Here is a 22,782-nt window from a genome sequence, read left to right as displayed (position 1 = left end):
CTGCTACAATAAAATAACTAGGTTTGCTACTGACTCACCCTCCAGGACATATCACTGCATAGCAATCAAGCAGCTATCCTGGCTAGAATTACACAACCTGCTTGCATATAACCAACTTACAATATCCCACCAAATTCTATATTATCCTGATAGAGTTCCTGCTCTTCAATGTCTACTTAATATCTACTCTAACAAACAACAATGAAGATCCACCAATAAAGCACTGGCTGACATAGGCAAAAGCAACAATAGCTGTGGGACCTCCTTGTTTTCCATTTCTGTTGCAAAAGCCTGGAATACCATCCCCATAGATATTAGGACTACTGAAAACAAAAATAATTCTAAAAAACTCCTCTGGTCCCATTTACATAGTTCTTGGTTATGTAATCGTTCTGACCCTGGGTAGCTTCATTTTATTAGATCATATCATATACCTTAACATTCTATGAAAGCCTGCAACAACTCCTTTCTATACTCTTAATCAATCAGTGTGTGTTTACTGTACAACCACTGATGGAGGTAACCAAATGACTGAAAAAAAATGTCCATTCAACTGTATTGTTTATTGCAACACACTGTGCTCCTTATAGTATATTTACTTTTTGCTACTTTCTTGGCCTTGAAACTGTACTTTATTTTTAACTCTGTACTGTACTTTATTAATATGTGTACTGTATTTACAGTATTTGCTATACTAATCTTTATGGAGCGTTTCTCCCCAGAGCTCCGTTGAAAATGAGATCCATGCCCAGTGGGACTTTCCCGGTAAACAAATGTAAAATAAAAATAATAATAAAGATTAGTCAGATGGATTAATTTTATAGAGTATCTTTAATTTTTTATGGGATATTGTTTTTACTTTTTCAGCATCATGCCTCCATCACAGATTATAGCTATTAATCAACTAAGTAGCTATGCTTATCAGCTGTTGGTAGAGTACAACAGCTGTATGTGTATATTTTATAATGATTTTTTTTGCTGTAATTTAACATTTTGGCAATTACATAACTAATCTACAATTACTTACCCTATGTTAATACAGCAAAATTAGAACTGGAACAAAATGTGACGTAAGTGCCTCCTGCCTGCCCATGAATATTAATGCCATAAAAATGGCTCAATACATTTTGGCTTCCAAGTTCAGAAGCAATATTTAAAACTTTCTATTTTTTTAAAGCTGCAAAATACACTTTTCTTTTGATACAAAAAGTATTTCCATGAATAAAGATGTTTGCAAAAGCCTTTTTGTGTGAAAAGTTTGTTTCACACCTTTAAATATCATCTTTAACAGTGGAGGCAGGGACGATGGATGTGCACATCCAGGAAGGAGGTAAGTGGGCAGTCACATGGGGGCACACTAGCATGTTGATCTCCCAGGTGAAGGCCAGAGAAACAACAGGACACAGTGCTGCCTGAGGGTGGATACGTACGGCATCCTGGTGATGTCAAGCCCTTTACAGATTTGAGGGATCAGGTAGCACTGACACCCATTGCATGTCCCAACTTTGCAGTGTCACTGAGATGTGTAAGTGGTAGGCTAAAGTAAAGCATACTCCCTAGGCCAGTGATGCACAACCTTTTTGTGGGGAGGGCCATTACACAAATTCTTAATGCATCTGCAGACCACCTCAAAACATAGTAAGTCGTTATGAGTTAACAATAGGTACAGGCAGGGTTGCCAGTTTTTTGACGAGCCAGGTAGGGACAAAAAAAATGTCTTTCACACTAAGTGAAGACCAAAAAAAAAAGTCTTTAATGCAGAACATCGCAGTTCTGCATTAAGAGCAAGTAACTCCGTGTTTGCCAATTTTTGATTGGCTCATTTGGGCCAATCAAAAAAATTGCACAGCAGACCCTCTTTTGCTCGATGCGGAACATTAGGCAGTTAAACATTAAACAGAATTAGCTCCGTTTTGTGATTTTTTTTTTTTATTGGCTCTTATACCATCATACGGGCCAATAAAAAGAAAAAAAAAACAAAGCAGAGGCTGTTTTGCTGGAATTTTAACTTGCAGTGCAGACTCGGGATCAGGCTGCTGATCCCGGGACAGTCCCGCACAATAGGGATGTCTGGCAACCCTGAGTACAGGTGACTGGCATTTTTACTTAAGACAGCAGTCATGAAATTGTCTGCTTTCTACATCAGCTTTGCATTTAACTTTATTCTGGCTTGCAGCCATGACTTATTACAAACTCTTGCAGAAAGTTACTACTGTTTACAGACTATAAATTATAAACAAGAAAAAATAGTTACTTCCACAGCTAAAATTAGAGGTGTGCGCAACTGCAGTCAATTAGATAAGTAAGCACGTGCTGGAAAGTTTGCATGACTGGAGTAAGGCATAGTATTTTTTCACTTTTTTTTTAAATTTTTTGATTACTCTCTGGGGGCCAGATAGTGTTGTGTAGAGGGACGGATTTTGTCCCCAGGCCAGATGTTGTGCACTACTGCCCTAGGCAGTAGCATGACACTGCATTTGGGCATTTCAATTTCCTTGCTGGCCTAAGCTTAACACAGCAAGTCCATGGGTGGACAGAGAGCAAGGTAGACACAGCAATCAAGGATAATCATCAGGAGCAGCTAATGATCAGTTGTTAGGGAGAAAAAAAGAGCAAAAAATATTCTTCTCTGTTAAGCACATAAACAATAAATATGTCTCAATACATACCTTCATTTTTTCCAGTTCAGTCATTCACTTCTGTTTCAGTAAAACTCTCTGTTCACCATCTTCCTCACAGCATTACTATTTATTCTACCCCCTTTACTCTCCAATGAGACAAATGCAGAAAATAGTACCTACCACTCAAAATATGTATTATTGATAATGCCATCTTCATTCCTGCTCAACTATTACTTAATTTAAGAATTTCTGTCTGGCTTCTTTTTTTTCCTATTTGAATTATAGTCTATCCATCCACTCCCTTCTTCTCCTATTCAAAGATGGTGTGCCAGGGCCTTCAACAGAGTCATCACTTCTGTATTTTGGCCAATACCCCTTTCTCATCCTTAGCTTTCACTTGGAACCTCCATCCAGCATATGCCCTTCTGCAGCAGGCCTGTAGACCATCTCAGCAGAATGAGTAACCTGGACCATCTGCTGTATGCCCTTACAATTCTCATTTATGAACTTCTGCCTTCATTACAGGCAACACACTCCCAGTTTCATCATCAGCAGTTCATGAGCTGCTCATTCCACTATTACCAGATAGTTTCAGTTACTTGAGAATTGCCACTCTCTGCAACCTCTTTCTCTACTCAGCATGCCTTCCTTTCTTCCTTGTCAGTGACTTTTTCATCTTAGTCTCTCTTCTCCTCGCCTGCTATAGTTGCACTCAGCCTCCTTGAATACCCAAGTTTTAATGATATATTTTTCATTTTTCTTCTTTTATGCCATGCTTAACAAAAAAATTCTTCTATGCTCTAATATCTCTAAAAATGTTGTAATTTGTCACTGCTATTTGTCTTGCCACTGGATTGCTAATTGTGTTTCTAACTTTGTAAACTTAACTGATTAATAATTTTATATTATCAATGTATAAAATGTCAGCTTTTTTTGTACTGAGGAAATTTTCTCCCCATGTCGTCACTAAAAATGGGCTCTGAATGGCCCAGTGGACTTTCCTGGTTAATAAACTGCAAATAAATAAATACAGGAATAAACAAATAAATATTTCCATGAGCTGTACCTTGCTACACACCACAGGTGCATTTTTCAGTCTTACATCCCTGAAATTCATCTCATAAAGTCTTTCTGTCTCCCACCCAACAAGGGAAAGGCCAGCACCTACCTCTCCATGCCCCCTCAGTCTTGATTGGATACTGCATCCAGACAGTGTCTCTGACTTGCTTAAGTCACTGCATTATCTCTCCAGAATACTGTCTATATTTCTTTAAAAGTAAACAGAAGTCCTTTTCCATCCTCATTTTCAGACCCCTTCTTCCTTTGTTCATAATTAACTGTATGGATCTGTACTCCTTACATTTTATTATTAAATTACATGGGTTTCTACCTAAGGATTATACTCGGTTTTCTTTCTATAATGAAAGTAGTATAATGTGGTCAGTCTGGGATATGATGCTGTACATAGCAGACTAACAGCATCCTACCCTGTGCCTGGAGGAAAATGTTGAATTAGACTTACAGCTTTGCGATCTTAGGATAATGTCCAGGGTATATTAGAGCTGTTTCCTCCAACATTTTGCTCCATTTTCTTACAGTTATGATTCTTTTCATCATTATAACTGCACACCAGGAGAAGAGAACTGGATAACTACTGAACAATTTGCACAGACAAGGATGATCTGCATAAAAGAAGAGTTCAGCCTTGATAATATTTGTGTCCACGGTTCTATCTGCCACCCTCCCTCTCCTGCAAGAACCCAACATCAAACCAAATGGCCAGTCCCAACCACATCAATATCTGCAGGCACTGCATGTTCTCTAAGTGAAGTTTGTAATAGTGTAATTATACCAGTGTACCCTGCCCTCCCTCTCTGCTCCATATCGCCAGGCTGCTGCACACTCCCCATTGAATAACTTGCCCACTTTTCTCACAACCCCCTCCCATTTATCTTAGGCCATATCTGTATTAGCTGTCCCTTTCCTACTTCTTTTCCGGCATTGGACAACATCTGTGCTTTTCTCAAAACACTGTCCTCTATTTTCAGGTTCCTCCATCCCTTTGTTGCTGGAACTTGCACCCCCCTGCCCCTCTCACTTGTACCTTGATCAGTATTTCTCCTTGTCCTCATAGCCCCCGATCCCTACCCAGCTTTTGTTCTCCTTCCCTATCCTCCTGTCTCCCCTTTCTCCCTCCTCACTCTGTTCCCCTTAACAACACAAACTACAATAACAAAAGTGAGATGACTGTTTTCTCTGTATCTATATTCTCACCTCTCCCTAGCACTGCATAGTTTTGCCTCTAATTTTACATGCTTACCTTTGGTCTTACATGCTTACCTTTGCTGATTGTTTCTGAAGGGCCCTGAGTCTGGTCTCTGATTCAACAGATTTCATTCTTCCTCGCTACGCTTGGGCTCAATCAGCTTCTCTACCCTACCCCCATTGCCACACACCCCCTCTTTCATTACATTTATACCTACCCAGTCCATACCCCGACCACTCCCCAACAACCTTCCCAGAATTCTCACTATCCCCATCTACAAACTCCATCACTCTCATCTCTTTTCACTCCTCTCCTCCACCCACCCACATACCATGAACTTCCTCTTCTCCATTCTTACTAATAATCTGCTTCTCCACTTTCTTTTCCTCACCTACAACTCCACTTTCCTCCACTCATACCATGTCAGACACTTCCAATCACCAACACTGCCACTATCCACACTCCACTCCCAATCCCACACTTATAGTAACATTAACCCACAACTCTTCAATCACACAACTTCTCTCTTCTCACCTCTCAAACACTTACACACCCACCATCCTATTTCCCCACCCTCCAAATACCACAAACTAACATGCAAACTTAGACATCTTCTACTACACTCTGTTACATAAATTAAACTCCAGGATGACATCCATCCCAACCCAGGTCCCAATAACATCAATTCTCAACACCTACTACCTTCATGTCCCACTCCTACTGTCTGTATTCAATCTGTCACACATTCACATCTCTACCCCCCCTTTCATACAGCCTCTAACTTCGATCTGCTCCTTTTAAATTTCAACCTCCATAGCATCATAAATAAAATCAGTGAATTCCATGCTGCCCTATCCACCTACTCACCAGATATAGCTGTAATAACTGAAACCTGGCTAAAGCCCCACATTAAGGACAGTGAAATTCTCACAATAGGCTATAACATCATAAGATTAGACAGAGTCAACAAATGTGGAGGTGGTGTTGCTGTTATGATTAAAGACACCTTCAAATTAGTACAACTAGCCTGCACCCCTCCTGATCTATCCAACTCTGAAATATTGACTACCCACCTTGAAATCAACCCTAACAAAGCAATAATAATCATAGCCACCTACCTTCATCCTGGCAAAAACCTTCCCATCATAGAAAATCTACTTTCCTGGACAGCTGCCAAATTCACCCAAGAAACTATTGTGCTTGGTGACTTTAACCTAGATTGTCACACCTGAAACAGCAAATAACCCATCTAACATTGTAAATCTCTTCACCTTCACCCAAACAATAACCTGTCCAACTCGTATAGACAAACACTCCAATGAGCAGTCAACATTAGACTGGATCTTAACTAACAAACCTAACCTAAGTTTCCTAGCCGATTGCCTACCGGACTCCATCAGTGACCACTATCCAACCTTTCTTTACAGGAAAAGCATGAATATCCAAAGCAACATCCTCTTTAAATACATCATGATCAAGAAAAATGTCTCCCCCACTACTTTTAACCTCCTTCTCCAACAATGTAACTGGACCCCACTTAAACACCTACAGTTAGATGCTGCTGTTCAGTACTTCAATGAAACCTTCCTTACAATTCTTAATAATCTTGCCCCCACTGGAAAAGTTTGCACTAAAACTAAGCTCCTTCCATGGCTAACCAAAGACACCAAACTACTAATGAAGTGCAGAGATAAAGCCTGGTCAGCTTACCATACATCCAAAGTCAAATCTGACCTCTTAACCTATCAACAACTAAGGAACTTAACAAAGAAACAAATCAAAAAAGACAAACAAACGTACTTCCTATCCTGTCAACAGAAACACCAAAATAACCCAAACAAATTCTGGCAATCCATCAACCAGCTCCTCAGCCTGGGTTGAACCTCAACGCCTCCTCCAGTTACTTCAAACAACCTAGACCCTATTTCAACTAAATTCAACTCCACTTCATCAACACCGTCACCTCCCTACTAGACAACCAACCCAGCCACTTTCTGTCCCCACCTCTGCCACAGATAATCGCAGTCCTTTCACTTTCACACCCATACAAACTAATTATATAAAGACTCTCTTAACCAAACTTAAACTATGCTGCATAGCTGCAGATAAACTCCCTAATGAATTTCTAAAACTTGCTGCTCCTTCAGCTGCCTATCCCATTTTGATCTTGATCAATCACTCTGTTAAGGAACAATGTGTCCCAATTCTATGGAAAATATTTCACATCATACCCCTCCACAAAGTTGGACCCACCAGAAAACTAAATAACTATTGTCCCATAACCATCCTTTCCTCCTTGCAAAAATCTTAGAATAATGCATCCACAACCATCTCATTAGCTACTTCTTTAACTATAACCTCTTTTCCAATTCTCAGCATGGCTTCAGCCCTAAACATAGTACCAGCATGTCCCTCCTAAGCTTCACTAACACCATCCATCATCTCATGAATGAAGGTCAGCTCATCTCTTCCATCTTTCTTGATATGTCCAAAGCATTTGACACCATATCCCACCAGCTACTACTTAATAAACTGTCTTCCTATGGCCTCAGTCCATCATCACTAACTTGGTTCCATAGCTATCTTTCCAGTTGACAACAGACTACAAAATGAGAAAACTCTCTTTACCCCCTTAACCCAAGGATCTATTCTTGTTTCTCTTCTCTTTATCATATTTACAAAAAGCCTTAGTTTAGCAACTCAACTAGCCTCCATAGTACAGTATGCCGATGATGATACACTTATCTGCTCTGCCTCCTCAACCCTCGAACTCCAACTAAAAATGTAATCTTTTCTTCAGGACATTGAAACATACCTCTCTCAACACCAGCTCATTTTAAATCCCAACAAAACCAAAATTATAGTTTTCAGCAACAAAAAGAACAAACCTTCCCAGCTCCCTCTCTCAGTCTTCTCTGCAAACGGAAACAAGATAGTCCCCACAAACCACACTAAACATTTAGGTGTTGCCATAGATGATAACCTCAAATTTGATATGCATATTGCCCAAACTATCAAAAAAGTCTTCATCAAGCTAGGCACCCTATACAGGTCCAAACCATACCTAACTCCCAATGCCAGGCTAGCCACCACTTCACACACCTTCTTTCCACCCTCCTGTATGGCTCTCTAATATTCACAAACCTTCGAAAATTGAACCTCAACAACCTATAATCATGTTACAATAAGATCACTAAATTTGCCACTAATCATCCACACAGATCTCATCACTGTTTAGCTCTTTCACAGTTAAACTGGCTAGAGCTTCCCGACCTTTCTATCACTTAAACAACTACCCTTAGCCCACAAAATAATCTACCATCCCAGTGACTGCCCTGTTATCTCCTATTTAGTTCAACCTAGTACTAATCTTAGATCTCTCAGATCTTCCAACAAACTTTTACTAAAGGTGTCCAACTTGCACAACTATCATGGTGACTCCCTCTAGTCACACAAAATAGCCAAACTGTGGAACACTCTTCCAGAGACCATAGTAAAAAAAACCCTATCCACAATCAGTTCAAATCACTCCTAAAGGAACACCTTACCAGTCATTTTACCCAACTGTCAGAGTTCTTCAGATGTCTCAGCATGGGCTGAATTTTCCACAATGTCATAGCACGTACTTCTGTTCTGGATAAAGGAGACAGTCAGGCTGGCCATTCTTCTGTTCTTTTTTTTCCCCCCACAGGCTTATGTTGTATCTCGGCAACAAAGTCCATGGTCACTTTGTCTGCTTTGGGCCTCAGAGCTCCCTTTCAAGGAAAACTACAAAGATAAATGCATCATTAAGAATTTTTTTTTTATTTTTCCTTTTGTTAATGTTTATTGTCTTGAATGTTTTTGCTTATAAAAGATTTCTAGGGAAACTGTTTCTGCTTCTGTGTGCTTTTGCTTGTATTAGATTTCCAGAGAAACTGTTTCCATTTCTGCTTCTGCAGAGAATGCCTCATGAAATTTTTAAAAACCTTTGTACATGCATGACATAGATTTTATATAAGAATGTGTACTTGCAGACAGTCCTTCAAATGCAGAGAATTGGAATCTTCCTCAGATGACAAAGAGGGCCTGGCCTACACTTTTCAGCTTTCATGGGTATGACTTACATGGCAAAGAAACAATGTTCTTGGATTCCCCTGAGGGCATTTAATTTTGACAAGCCTTCAGCCTTATGACTGAATGCTTCCAAATGGAGACCTGAGCTGTGTTTGGCACTAAAAAAAATACCAAGATTTGCTGGGTGTAGAAAAGCCTATGTCTGCATTGGTCTCTCAAATGTTTGAAGCTTTTGAGGATACCTTTGTGATCACACTCTGGAATTGGAATTCAGCTTTCAGCACCTAAGGTACCCAATAGGTTATCAGCCCTCGTCTCAGTAATTATATAATAACCCAGCAGTAGACTCCCAGAAGTGTCCCTGGATACAGACAAGGGCTCCAGACTGGTATTGACCCCTAACATTCTCCCTAGTGACATGGATCATCTACACTTGCCTTTAGGCTGAATAACTGGATTAATTGTCAGACTCACATACCAAAATATCAAGGCAATATCCTGCAATAATTTGAGAAATTAACTGCAGAGAAACAAAATGAAATTCCAAAAATACAAATCTCTCACTTGATATACAGGACATAGAAAGTGGAACATCATGTGATCAAGTGTAGATACAGTGTAGTAGATACATCTTCTACCCAGGGCAGCAGCATTGGGGTCCATCATCAAAAGACATGCATAGTTGAGAATCCAGCCTCAGTCTTCCAGAAGACATCAAAGGACAAATGCATATTAACACCATAGAAAAAATGTCCTTTTTTAGTATTTCTACACAAAAAAAATTTGAGAAACTAGAAGAGAAAATGAAGACAAAGGACACAGTAAAATGATTTTATACCTCTCCCATTCTGAGATGCAGACATAATAATCCTTCAAAACACTGTCTTTTTCATTGGTTCCAGACCAGTGGTCAACATGCCAGGAAGAAAAGAGCATTTAAAATATATTAGTCACATAACAAGAAGGAGGGTAAGTCAGTGAAGCCCTTGGGGAATTGCCTCAAAAGGCCTCTGGCCTAGCATGACTGTATCTGATATCTTACCCTGCTCACCTTATTCATACCTTAGACCCCCTGGTAGGGTAAGTTAAGCCTCTTCAGGGACAGCTGCACAAACATTACCTTAGATAAGTGTGTCAAAAGCATCATCTCTCCTGGGTACAGAATCAGTTTCAGAACTTCTCCTTCTCTCATGAGAGTGCTTCCTGTCCCAGTGAATCAGGTGGGGATAGCCTTCCCTCATCTTGATCAACTAAGAGCACAAGCAGCCATCAAAGATGTCCTCTGAATGGAGAATGGAACAGAGTTCAACTATAGCCTTTTTTTGGTACTGCAAAGAGAATGCCCATGAATATCGATTTTAGACTTGTCAAAAGGGTACTTATGTATTATCGCAACTAGATTTTTGCGCTAATGCTGGTTGCTTCTGTTCAGGTCAAATAGTAGCACTGCAGTGTTATGAAGGTTAGAGACATGTGTTCTGTAATGTTTTTGTACTTTTAGGAAGGTTTATCATTGAAACAGCTCATAAGATAAAGTTCAAAAACAGGTTTCCCTTTTTTACCGCCAGCATCTCCTGTCAGTTAAGCGAGTCCCATTCTACTGCGAACGTGTTCCTTCCACATGCTGTAGTCGGTGAAGTAGGAAATCTCTGTTTTCAAACCTGTATTATTTATCAGCCGTTTCAATGATGAAGCTACCTAAGTCCACCAAACCTGTTTCTAACCTTCATAATACTGTCGTACATGATCCAAAAAAAACAAAACAAAAAGGTAAAGCCGAAGAAGTAGTAGTCCTTCACCAAAAGGAACTGCAGTACAAAGTAATCAATTCCACAGATCGTACAGTAACTCCTGCATTCCTTTCAGCCCAACACACATACACACACTCAACCACTGCGATCGCTGAATTCAATGCTGGACGTCTTTAAAGGACGCTACCCACACACCTCAAAATTATGTCTTACTAGTTTTTTTACAACCCCTACCAATATCCCCAACAGACCTTCTGCTTGTTTACCCTTCGATATCACACTTCAGTGACGCCATTTCAGTAAAAGTGAAGAAAGTAAAAGAGGTCGCAAAATCTGGTTGCGATAATACGTAAGTACCGTCAAAAGTAAATTTATTTTGAAGGTATTAAAATTTAGAATGCTCACCCTGTAGACACTAATCCCTCTGCTAATGTCTGGGCATTCACAGACATTCTGGAGCTAAAGGATGCCTATTTACATCTTCGTATATGTAGGCAATACAGGAAATTGACCTCCAGAAGTCTTACATTATCTTGTTAACTTTGATCATAATGTTGTCTGTTTCAAATTAAAAGCAGGAGAAGCAAATAAGTAAATAAATAAACAGTAAACTTGATGGTCCTTTATAATAAAGAGTACATAAATACAGATGTGAACAACCACCTTCAGGTTGTATACTAAAATACATTACAAATAAATCGACTCCTGTAGGTGTGCCACAGTAGTATAGATGTTAACGCTGCGCTTCATAGCTGTTGGTATTCTTATTCTTTTCCGGGTTGTGACACTTCTGCTACAAACTGTGTACATCCCCCATATGTAACCTGAGAATCTGATTAACCATAATTTGCAGATCATCTGTCATTCATTTTCTGTGACAAACACTTTATTTTCTTTTATCTGTGAATCCACCTTGAAACTATATGAAAATGTGGTTCATCAGAGTGTTTTTCTTTCCTTCTATATAATTGTACAGAAAGTCATTTAATTAGTAGAATATATGTGATTTTTTTTTTACACATTAAGTTTTTGCGATATGCAGCAGTGTTTTTTTGGTAATGTGCTAAATAAAATATCTGAGAAAGCTTTTTTCATAATTTTTATTTAAACGTGTAGTAGAATGCCACAGTGTATTTTGAAAACCCACTAAATAAAATGTTTTAATATCAATTGCACCAGGATACTTTGACATGAAGTAGTATATTTTGATAATATGCTAAATTAAGTTGATTAAGATGCTCTAAGGATATTACTTTACTTAGAAAAGTTTTAAATTGATATGTCATAAAAAGGAAATACATTGTTGTAACTGTGTTTGACAGTATTACAGAGATTGTAAGCAAGGATTACCATGAAATTAGTTTATTAAATAAAAAATTAAGTTGTAGGGGATTAAGGGGCTGTTAATGAGCTCCTTCATGTGGTCCAGGGTTTGATTCCCTCAACCTCCATTACCTAGCTGTGTAACCCTGAGTGAGGCACTTAATCATTCAGTGGCCCCGGGCTGAGTCTGATAAAGTTCAGTGGGATAGGTGTTCCACCCTGGTTGGCAAATACAAATAAAATAAAATAAAATAAAATATTACATGGGCCCAGAAGTCACAAGTTAAGAGCAAGTGCAAGATATATATATAATTAATGTGTTAAAAAAAAATCAGCTACATAGTTGAACAGAGTTAACCGGAAAACAGCTATATAGAAACTCTGAGGTTAGGCCTGCACAGAGAAATTAGACAATTAGTACACAGTAATGCATACAGCATGTTGTAAGTTCGTAATGAGCAGTCAATATGTTTTAAATGGACTAGAGAGCTATTTAGTAGAGTCATCACCAGAAAACATTATCAGGTTACAGAATTTGTAAATCAGACTTATCAAATGAGCTGCTTCATTTCAGACATTTGCTAGAATGTCCAGTGGCTTTATTCTAAATTCATAACAATCCTTTAATTATCTAGTTTGAGGGAGAGGTTGATTCTAAGCAGCAGATCTAAAATATCAAATGACTTCTCCAGCCACAACCTCATATTTGGGACCTAATAAGTAGGTATTTCTGATAGTATGTAACCTTAAAACAATAATCACTGTGTTGAAGCTTGCAGGTAAGGGAGTCTAGCAATATGGTGGTTCCTGCTATTAAAGGGAACCAGTTGACCCTCCTTAATATGGTATAGTGGTGCGCAAAATGATTAAGATGGCATCATGAAGCTGCAAAATCTATTGAGGGACATTTAAATCAGATTTTTTATTCTGGAAGGAGTGGATTGTTATACGTGAGAGCTTACTTAGGCTTATATATGCAGAAGTTGATGGCAGTGACTTACCATATTTTCATTGTAAGGTGGTTGGACACATTGTAACTGACCTGGAAATACTTAATAACATTATTTTCAGAATACCCATTGCTGGAGTTGGAGAAGTAAAGAACAGTCCATTCATGCAGGTGCAGGCTAAAACAATATATGATTGTTTTGGTTTTCTGATTGTTCATTAGGTTTAAAAAAAACAACCCCAAAGTGTGTTGTATTCAGGATGCAGTTACTTTTGAATTTATTTAGGGAAGGCTTATAATAAAGAAATAGACAACAGCAAGGGAGATGACAAGGTAATTAGCTGTTAAACAGGTAGATATAGTGGCCTGAAATATGAGTCTTGGAGGACTACAGTAAGAAATGTATCCTTATTAGAGTGCAAGATACCCATGGCCACCTCAAAAGTACAGTCAACTTGTGCTAGAACAAATGGATGAGGCCATCACCAAAGCCAAACTTCTTAGTTTTGGAAATCAGTAAGGCATGACTGATAGATGTGAATACTCTTCTGAGATTAGTAAATATATCCCCATTTAGGTACCCCATCTTTATACTGGAGTAAACTATGTATCACTCATTAAGTATTAACGTCTTTCTGAATACTGTATTGTTTACTGATGAGAAGATATTTTCTTGCTATATTCCAGAATATGATTATAAGCTACTTTTTTCAAAGTTATTGGTTAAGATGTTAACTTTATTGTTGTGTCTTTCGGCTTTTCCCGGTTAGGGGTCGCCACAGCGGAACTCCGGTCCGCTAATGATTGGCAGTAGATTTTTACTTGCCGAGTTGTCAACCCTGACGCACAACCTTCAACGAAGGTACGCCCATTCACGCATGTCTCCACACAGAAGATGCTCTAGCTGAGAATCGAACAGGAAAACTTCTTACTGTGAGGCGACAATGCTACTGCAGCACCACCACGATCCTATAGTATTGGTCGAGACTGGATTAAAGTTTTAGAAAGGAGGCTTATGCCTGCATGTTTAAAAAAGGATAAATGAGCAATTGAAAATATAGACCAATGGTTTAACTATAGTTAGAACTGGAAATTAGACAAAGTCAAAGAATCACAACGACACTTTAGGCCTACCTTCTGAATGGAGCTTCACCAACAAAATGCAAGTGTTTCACAGAGAGGAGTTACACTCTCAGTGATTTTTGCTATAGTGATTCATTAGGACACCTAGGCTATCTGATGAGGTTATGTAATGCCCTAGTGGAGTCTGTCAAACTCTAATACTTGGGCTGTTTTCACAGTTTTGGGGATGGAAAGACCCTCAGAAAAGACACTTAGGCTTAGGAGACATAAACAACCATACAGTGGAGACTGTATATAGTAGTTCATTAAAAAAGACAAAAGTAGCATTGAACAATGACATTTATATACCTAGTAATTACAGGGCCTTGTGCACACAGAGATACAATGTCATAAAATACCAGAATCTGCAGGCAGAAATGAGAGCAATATGATAGAAAGATACCCAGACAATACTAGACAGTAGGAGCAATGAGTCTAATAACAGAATCTACAGTAGTATTTAGATTTGCTACCAATACATGTAACTCCGTATGAATTGCAGGAGTCAATTCTGGGCACATTGCAGGTGCTGCTAACATCAAATATTAAATCAGCATTCATTTCATGAATTTTAGACTTAGGATTGGGTACATTCCTGTCATGGTATTAGAAATCCAAAAGACTTAGAGAACTCAAACTGAAAGAGGCTGGGCAGTAGTTACTCCGAAAATTTGAGTGAAGGTCAATTCACAGCCACCTTGTGGATTGTTAGTGAGATAATTTGACATACAAAAGTTTAGGTTTAACGGGTTCACTAAAGTAGTCCAGATGGTAAGACTATTACAGCAGTCCTACCCAGTGACACCTTGTGGTGGTGGAATGAAATGAGATTGAAGTCACCCACAATAATTCATTTGTTCTATTTAATAAGAGGAAGCATTCCCAACATTTCTCAGTGAAGATGATCAAACTTAGGAGATTCAAATAAGTAATGTAACTGATCCTATTACATAGTTCAATGCACCTCACTGAACTAGTTCAGCAATAAGACAGTTGTTTCCTTCTTTTTTTTTCAGCACATTTACTTATGACTCAGACTTGCAGGTTTGAATTATTCCTAACCATTAATAAAACACCAGCACCCATCATTTTGCTATGCTCTGCTATCTGCAGGCCTTTTGGAAGTTGCTCCTTAGGAACTAGAAAGAACACTATAATATTTTTGTAGCCGGGACTGCATGATTGTTGCTGTATCAGGTTACTCGTGCAGCATCCAGGTTTCCCTGAGTACTTATTAGTAATACTATTAGCATTGAGCAAGGAAAATTTAAAGCCTTTTTAGGCAACCAAAAGATGGGATGGAAAGGGAATGTATTCCCTGAGGTTCATTTTGATATCACATGCTCTATGAATTTTGAAATGCATAAGTTATTAGATTCAGGGGAATTTTCCAATGAAGGTAACCAAGGCTTGGACACTGAGTAGAAAAAAAACAACCCTCTAATTCAGTCCTTTGCATTGAACCAGGTGCAAAACAGCAAGCCATTTGTGATAACATTTATGCAGGCCTCTTCTAAGGGATGGCTCAGAGCAAATGTCTTTCACTAAAGTAGTCCTTCAATAATTGATTAAAAAGTTGCCCAACCAAACAAAAGCACTGCAGACATCTGGTAGTATTAATGTTAAATATAAGGTAGTTTCTTCAGCCATGCTTTCTGTGACTGAACTGAATACAGGAATATGATGGGGCAGGGGTAAACTTAAGGTGAAGATGTCCGTTTTAGAAAGGTTCTCAGACCTTTAAAGAAAGTTGTCAGGGAGGACAATGGTGCCAGAGTCTAGGATTCAGTGACTAACAAAATTTGTGATATCTCAATATAAGTGGTGGAGGTTGAAGGACAGAGCATCTATATCCAGGATTACCCCTCACATGTTTGCAATTTTTTTCAGCTAAACCTTTAACACTGACAGCCTAAAAGGGGTATTTGAGCATATCTACCAGATCTGACAAAATAAAATAAAATAAAAATAAAAATGGATTAGTCTTGGGTGTGCTAAATGCAGAAGGTATCCATATCACTGGTTTGTAAACCACCACAGGAGATCCTAAATATTAATACCCACAGTAGTACATAAAGACAATACTACTCCATTCAGGCCTTACAAGATAAGAGTAATAGGAACAGTATGTGCAGGTACTGACTGTTACAGGCGACAGTCAGATGACCAAAGCAGAGGCATGCTTACTGCAATGCCAGAATAAGACCTCCAAGGATGATGCTAACCAATGAAAAGGTAGTTCATCTACCATCTGCAAAAGTGACATTTAGTATTATGTCAGGCAGTAATAGTCTTCTGGCATTTAGACATTATTTCTTACTGGATTATGTGGATATTATCATTACCACCATAGACCAACTGAGCTGACTGTTAGATATGAAAGGGCAATGATCATATGTAATTCCTTCTGACACATTTACACGAACTACAGAATGAACTGGCACCCTACCTAAGTACCATGTTCGATCATAGCCTCACCTCAGGCTTTGCACCCACTGAATGGCACACCGTGACAGTTATCGCACTCCACAAAGGGGGAGCCACGACGGACCCTGGGAACTAACCGCCCCATTAGCCCGACGAGCCTGGTCTGCAAGGCCATGGAACGTATCATCATGGAACTCATAAACAAAGACATTGGTAATCTCCAAACTCTGGACCCTACTCAGTTTGGATTTGTAAAAGGCAGATCATGTCTCCTAAACCTGATTGACTTCTTTGAAGCAGTCACCAAAGCCATAGATGAGGGTAAAATGGTTCACACAGCTTATCTAGATCTCGCCAAGGCTTTCAACACCATCCCCCACTCTGGAATTATAGATAAGCTCACTAAACTAGAAATAAATCCTTATGTCACAAGATGGGTTGCCAACTGACTCACGGACAGAACCCACACTGTGAAAGTAGTGGATTCCAAATCCGACATCAGACCAGTGACAAGTGGAGTACCACTGGGTTCAGTCCTGGGTCCTTTCCTGTTTGGTATCTACTTCTCTGAAGTGCAGGCCAACACAGAAGGTCTTTGGCTAACAAAGTTTGCAGATGACTGCAAACTAGGAGCCATAATTGAAACTCCTAACGATGTGGACAAACTACAAAAGGGCCTCACAGAGACAGATACCTGGTGTCAAAACCACGGCCTGAAGCTCAATGCCAAAAAATGTATTGTCATCCCCTTTGGTAAAAACTGTGTACCCATGAACTACCACATAGCTGGTAGTCTACTTAATGCTGAAAATGTGATAAGAGACCTTGGGACACAGGTGGACAGTAGTCTCTCCTTTGATAATCAAATCGCCACAGTGGTCAGGAAACCCTTCTACGTGGCTCATCTCATCACAAAAAGATTCTCATCCAGAAAAAAAGAGGTCATTGTTCCCCTCTACTCATCACTCATTAGACCCATTATAGAGTACAATGCCCCTTTTGGTATGTACCTCACAAGACATCTACAACAACTGGAAAGACCACAGAAATACCTCACAAAGAGGATTATTGGCCTCAAACAGATGCCCTATGCAGACCGTCTAAAAAAACTACAGCTTTACTCCATCACATATCGCCTACTCAGGGGCGATCTCTGCCTAACATACAAAGCTACACGCTCTAGGGACCTTACCCTTGTCACCACAATAAATAGAACATGCTGGAGGGATAGATTCCTGTCCCAGAGACTTCCCATACTCTGGAACAGACTACCTATCTATGTCAAACAGAGCTCCTCATTAGCACTCTTCAAGAAAAATCTTGATGATTGGATGGGAAATGGGAAATTCACCCTGGGGATCACTTCTGTGGCTCTGCTCGACAGGGGCACAGGAAAATAATTTTCTTGGGTGGCGAAAGCCAGGGTACATTTTTTGGCTAGGCTTGTATGGGCCCTAGGCCGATAGCCTAGTACCTACCTATGAACCTATGAACCTATACACTGATCCTCAAAATTGCACTCATGCCTTCTTTGATGACTATACATGGAAAAGACACGCTACATATATAAAAGCCAAAACACACAAGTAAGAAAAGTAAACCAGAGTCCACTGGGTGAAGTATGTAGTATAGTACTGCACGTAGTGGGTGAAGTATGTAGCATAGTACTGCACGTAGTGGGTGAAGTATGTAGTATAGTACTGCACGTAGTGGGTGAAGTATGTAGTATAGTACTGCACGTAGTGGGTGAAGTATTTAGTATAGTACTGCACGTAGTGGGTGAAGTATGTAGTATAGTACTGCACATAGTGGGTGAAGTATTTAGTATAGTACTGCACGTAGTGGGTGAAGTATTATGCAAAGTATGAAGTAAGTAAAGTGAGCAGGATATTCCTGCACCAAATGAGTAAAGTATGCAATATGGTTTTAATAGAGCATGTGATGTATTATGCAAGATACGAAGAAGATTATAGCGTACTCCTGCACTAAATTAGTTAAATATGCAATATAGTTTGCATAAGTGAGAAAAATATTATGCAGACATGAAGTAGGTGAAGTCCAAGGTATACACTGGCAACAAGAGAGTAAAGTGTGAAGTATAATTTTAATTCAGTGTTGAAGTATTATATGAGATATGAAGAAGATTACAGGATATTCCTGACGTGAGATAATAAGGCACTTCTGGAGTATATTTCTGCATACAGTATGGTAGCCTAAGTATTATGTAAAACACAAACTTGGTGAAGTCTGCAGTATACCTCAGCATGAAATAAATAAATAAAGCATGCAGTATAGCTTTTAATTTAGTATGTGAAGTATTATATGAGATATGAAAAAGACTTCAGTTTCTTCTGCATTGAATGCATAAGTAGTTATGCAGTGCAGTTCTACATACAGTGGCTGAAGTATTATATAACACCTTGAAGTAGGTGATGTCTGCTGTATATACTCCAGCATCAAATGAATAATGGCTGCTGTATTGCTTTTAATTCAGTGCATGAAGTATTATGTGAGATATGAGATTGCAGTTTACTCCATAAAGGAATGAAGTACTTGGCAGTATAGTGAAGCACACATAGTAGTTTGCATACTCCAGATGGACTAGGCAGTACTATGCTGCCATGAGTACAGTTGGAGTTGGGAAGCGTGCAGTACTCACCTGTATCCAGTGAGTGAAATGCATAGTATATATCTGCAAATGGTAGGTGCAGCACCGCAGGCATTGTATCGGTAATAGTGCACAGCATATGCAGGCACTGATGTGAGCGATAATTTAATACAATGGGAAGAGTATGCAGTGCTAGTCAGTTTGTTATGTGAGACATAGAATGCAGAAAGTAAGTGCCAGTTCCATAGTGTTACAGCATTTGCAATGATAAGAGTAATCACTGACACTTTATTAAATGAGGTACGGAGTACAAAAAGTGTACATTATAGTTTTACAGTGCCTGTAGTCAAAACTGGAAGTACAAAGAAGTTATACAATAATATATGTAATGCAAAAATGTTTAATGTGTTTTTAGTGCAAGCTGTGCATAGCTCAATCCAATATTATTAAACTGTAGAGATGACTTCAGATGTAGTGGTTCAGAAAAATAAATGTATTTTTGTTTATATTGAATGAAAATAGAAAAGGGCTAACTGGTCAAACAGTGCAATGTTAGTGTGGTTAATGTATGATGCTGGTATCCTTAAATAAAACAAATAAAATAATAGTAAATTACGTGAGAAGATGCATGTATAGGCATATATGCATTAACTTTATGAGATGCTTTGTAACACTTGATTTAAAATTATTTAATTAATGATGGCTTGGTGTAGTGGTGTGCACTTGTAATCCTAGCTACATGGGATACCGAGGTTGCCAGATCAAACAGCATGGTATGATTGGCCAAGGATCAAAAAAAAAGTTGGAACTATAGAAGTAATATTCAACCATACTGCTTACTTTAGAACATATACTTAAGTGCAGATTATCAGCATTAAAAAAGATTAATGGCATGTGAGCAAAAAAAAAAAAAGAATGCATTAACATGTTGTTAAAAAATAAAAACACCATACTGAATGTTGTCATGCAATCAGTAACATAAACATATTCTTCCTCTAGTACTGAGGTAATATAAACAATTGCTGGCTTTGATTAAATAAGGCATGAATTAAAGCTGAATTTATTTGCAGGCTGCATGCATAGTCACATATCTGCGAGCAAATTAGAGGCTGCCTGAGGCAAAGTGATAAAAATGCTTTCATAACATAAACAGCTGAATGTATCAAATTATATTCATAAAGTTTTAGTTTAGTCCATTCCGAGTGTATATATTTTTTTTAATTTTTTTACCTGCAACCACCACATACTGGTGCCTTTTCTTACTTGTATGTTTTTTTTTTTTTTTTTTCACTTGAGAAGGCTGTAAACCATACATAGATTTTACTTCAGGAAAGAATTCTGCATAGAATTAAGTGAACACAATAAACTCCTGCTCGTAGTCACTGACTTGCACAGAAATATTCTACATGCATTGTGTACAATATGTTGCTTAGTGGTGCAGACATTGTAATATGCAGTAAACCTACAGTTAGCAGATATGGATTTACTGTCCATTTTTGTACATATAGTCAACAGCATATGTGCACTTACATAAGTCATGGAACATGAAAAATGTGTACATTCTTTTTTAGCATTTGCAGTGAGCAGCACAAAGGCAGTTTATCATGTAAGGCATTGAGGGTGAGATCATGCTGCCATTGTCTAAGAGTGCTTGCAGTGACTGGAATAAGGATAGTTAGTTTATTATAGGAGACACAGACTGTGGAAGGTGTTTAGTACAGATTTACAGACCCTATAGTGTGTAATGAAAGCATAGTGCATTTGTTACATAACATACAGAAAGTGTGGAACATGATTTTATGTACAAGCTGTACAGAGCTAGGGTAAGACAATAGTATAAAACCAGACAGAGTTGTATATAAGTTGACTCATCTATCAGGACTTGCTTCAGATTCAGCCCAGGAAACATAACAAAGAGGTAACTCCTGACACATGTCAACCAACAAATACTAACAATCAGTCAAAATACTACATAAAAATATGCACTTGAAAATTCATGTCAGACATATCACAATGTATCAAAAATGTTTTTAAAAACAGTATTAATATAATAAGTATGTGAGTGGCTTGTACCTCTATTTATGCCAGCTCATTTCTTTCTTGATTCTGATGAAATCCATGTAAGAAAAATTAAAATGCTAAATGCTTTCTGTTCCATTAATCAGTATTCCTCTAATAGTTCATGTGGTGGACCATGTTTTTTGTTAGCTGTTTATTTTCACGTTCTTGTTTCTGTTACCATCTTTTTGGGGATCAAAGAGAATCCAGTTTGAATGGTGCCAGTTTCTTTTATCAGGTTTCTAGATCATAGTCAGTTTCAAGTTGTTCTTTTTATTTATGTGTGTATGAACGTTAGCTCCTGTCTGGTATATTATCATGTTGTCTGCTTAAAGTAGAACTGGATGTTGTGAGTAGTCTGCAGGGAGATTATTTATATAAAGGGAGAAGAGGAGGGATGATGGTACTGACACCTATGGAACACCTTCATTTTTGATTTCTGATATAATACTTTACAATTAAATATATTCTATCCTAAGTGTACATTAGCTGATTACTATATTACACAAGTCAGTGTTGTCTGTAACAGGTTATCTTAGAAATTAGGAGAAATGAAAAATATATATACTTTTAACATTTTACTGGTTAAAATAACAACTTGCAGAATGATTACAATGTAGTAAAATGGTAAAAAGAACAAAAAGCTTAGGTCATATGGCTTTTTCTTGGCAGTTTTTGCCCCATGCTTCCTGTTGCCCATCGGTCCCTTTCTTAGTCAATTGGTCCCTTTCTTAGTCAATTGGCCCATCCATTTTCTATCACTAGGGTGAGAGCCACCCTTGATAGGTCACCACTGTCATCACTAAGGCAGCCATTGGGGGGTTTTAAGGCTTTGCTGTTTGCTGCTCTACCCCCACTTCACACACCCAGTAACATGCTCAGGGTTCTGCACGCAGGGCCATCAGCAATGATGTGTTGCACATTTCCACAAGAGATAAGAGACATAACTCGTAAAACATCCCTGCCCCATTGCAGATGGTGGTCCTCTAGGATCTCTGGTCTCCAGTGTGGATTCACCCATAACATCATGCAATCAGGTCATGTGCTCTCATACCCTTCCCCCAAGGACAGATGAACTGGCAAAGCTGTGTGTATCCTGTCCAATCTTACAATACCTCTAACAGATGCCTGATCTGCTAACCAGACTTCGATTGACTGGAATGGGGTCTATATTATATAATCAAAGACTAAAAACGTCGACTCACCTTTAGTTAAAACGGAAATCTCAAAGCTGCAGTTTATTGAACAGCCAAATCATTGATTTCTTTCCAAGGGAAAGAAATCGGTTGACTGTTTCATTACATCTGCCCTTTCCCCAACTGTAGTGTGATTTCAGAGTTAGAATATTTAGTTGGAGGTGGGGCAAAGCCCCCCATGTTCGGGGGGTGGGGGGGAAAAGCCCCTGACTTAAAAGTGTTTATTTTTTTGTGGTGTTCATTGTTGGCCTACCGATTTCTTTCCCCTGGAAAGAAATCAGTTATTTGACTGTTCAGTGAACTGGAGGTTCGAGATTTCCATGTCGACTAAAGGTAAGTCAACGTTTCTAGTCTTCAATTATGTAATATAGACCCCTGGATTGTGGTCAGGGGGTTATCCCCTCT

General features: G+C 38.7%; 1 protein-coding gene across 1 annotated transcript in view; it reads left to right on the top strand.

Moving 5' to 3' along the window:
* The first annotated feature begins 1,305 nt into the window (after window positions 1–1,305).
* The window catches only part of LOC122808383 (IgGFc-binding protein-like), a 122,330-nt gene continuing 100,853 nt past the window's right edge, over window positions 1,306–22,782 (top strand). The window contains exon 1 of the mRNA XM_044079349.1: window positions 1,306–1,330. Within this exon, the coding sequence (XP_043935284.1) occupies window positions 1,306–1,330 (25 nt within the window). The remainder of the gene's footprint in view (window positions 1,331–22,782) is intronic.

Source organism: Protopterus annectens, chromosome 8.part0 (genome assembly GCF_019279795.1).
Source record: "Protopterus annectens isolate FY-2018-M chromosome 8.part0, PAN1.0, whole genome shotgun sequence".
Lineage (NCBI taxonomy): Eukaryota > Metazoa > Chordata > Ceratodontiformes > Protopteridae > Protopterus > Protopterus annectens.
This window is presented reverse-complemented; position numbering and strand designations above follow the sequence as displayed.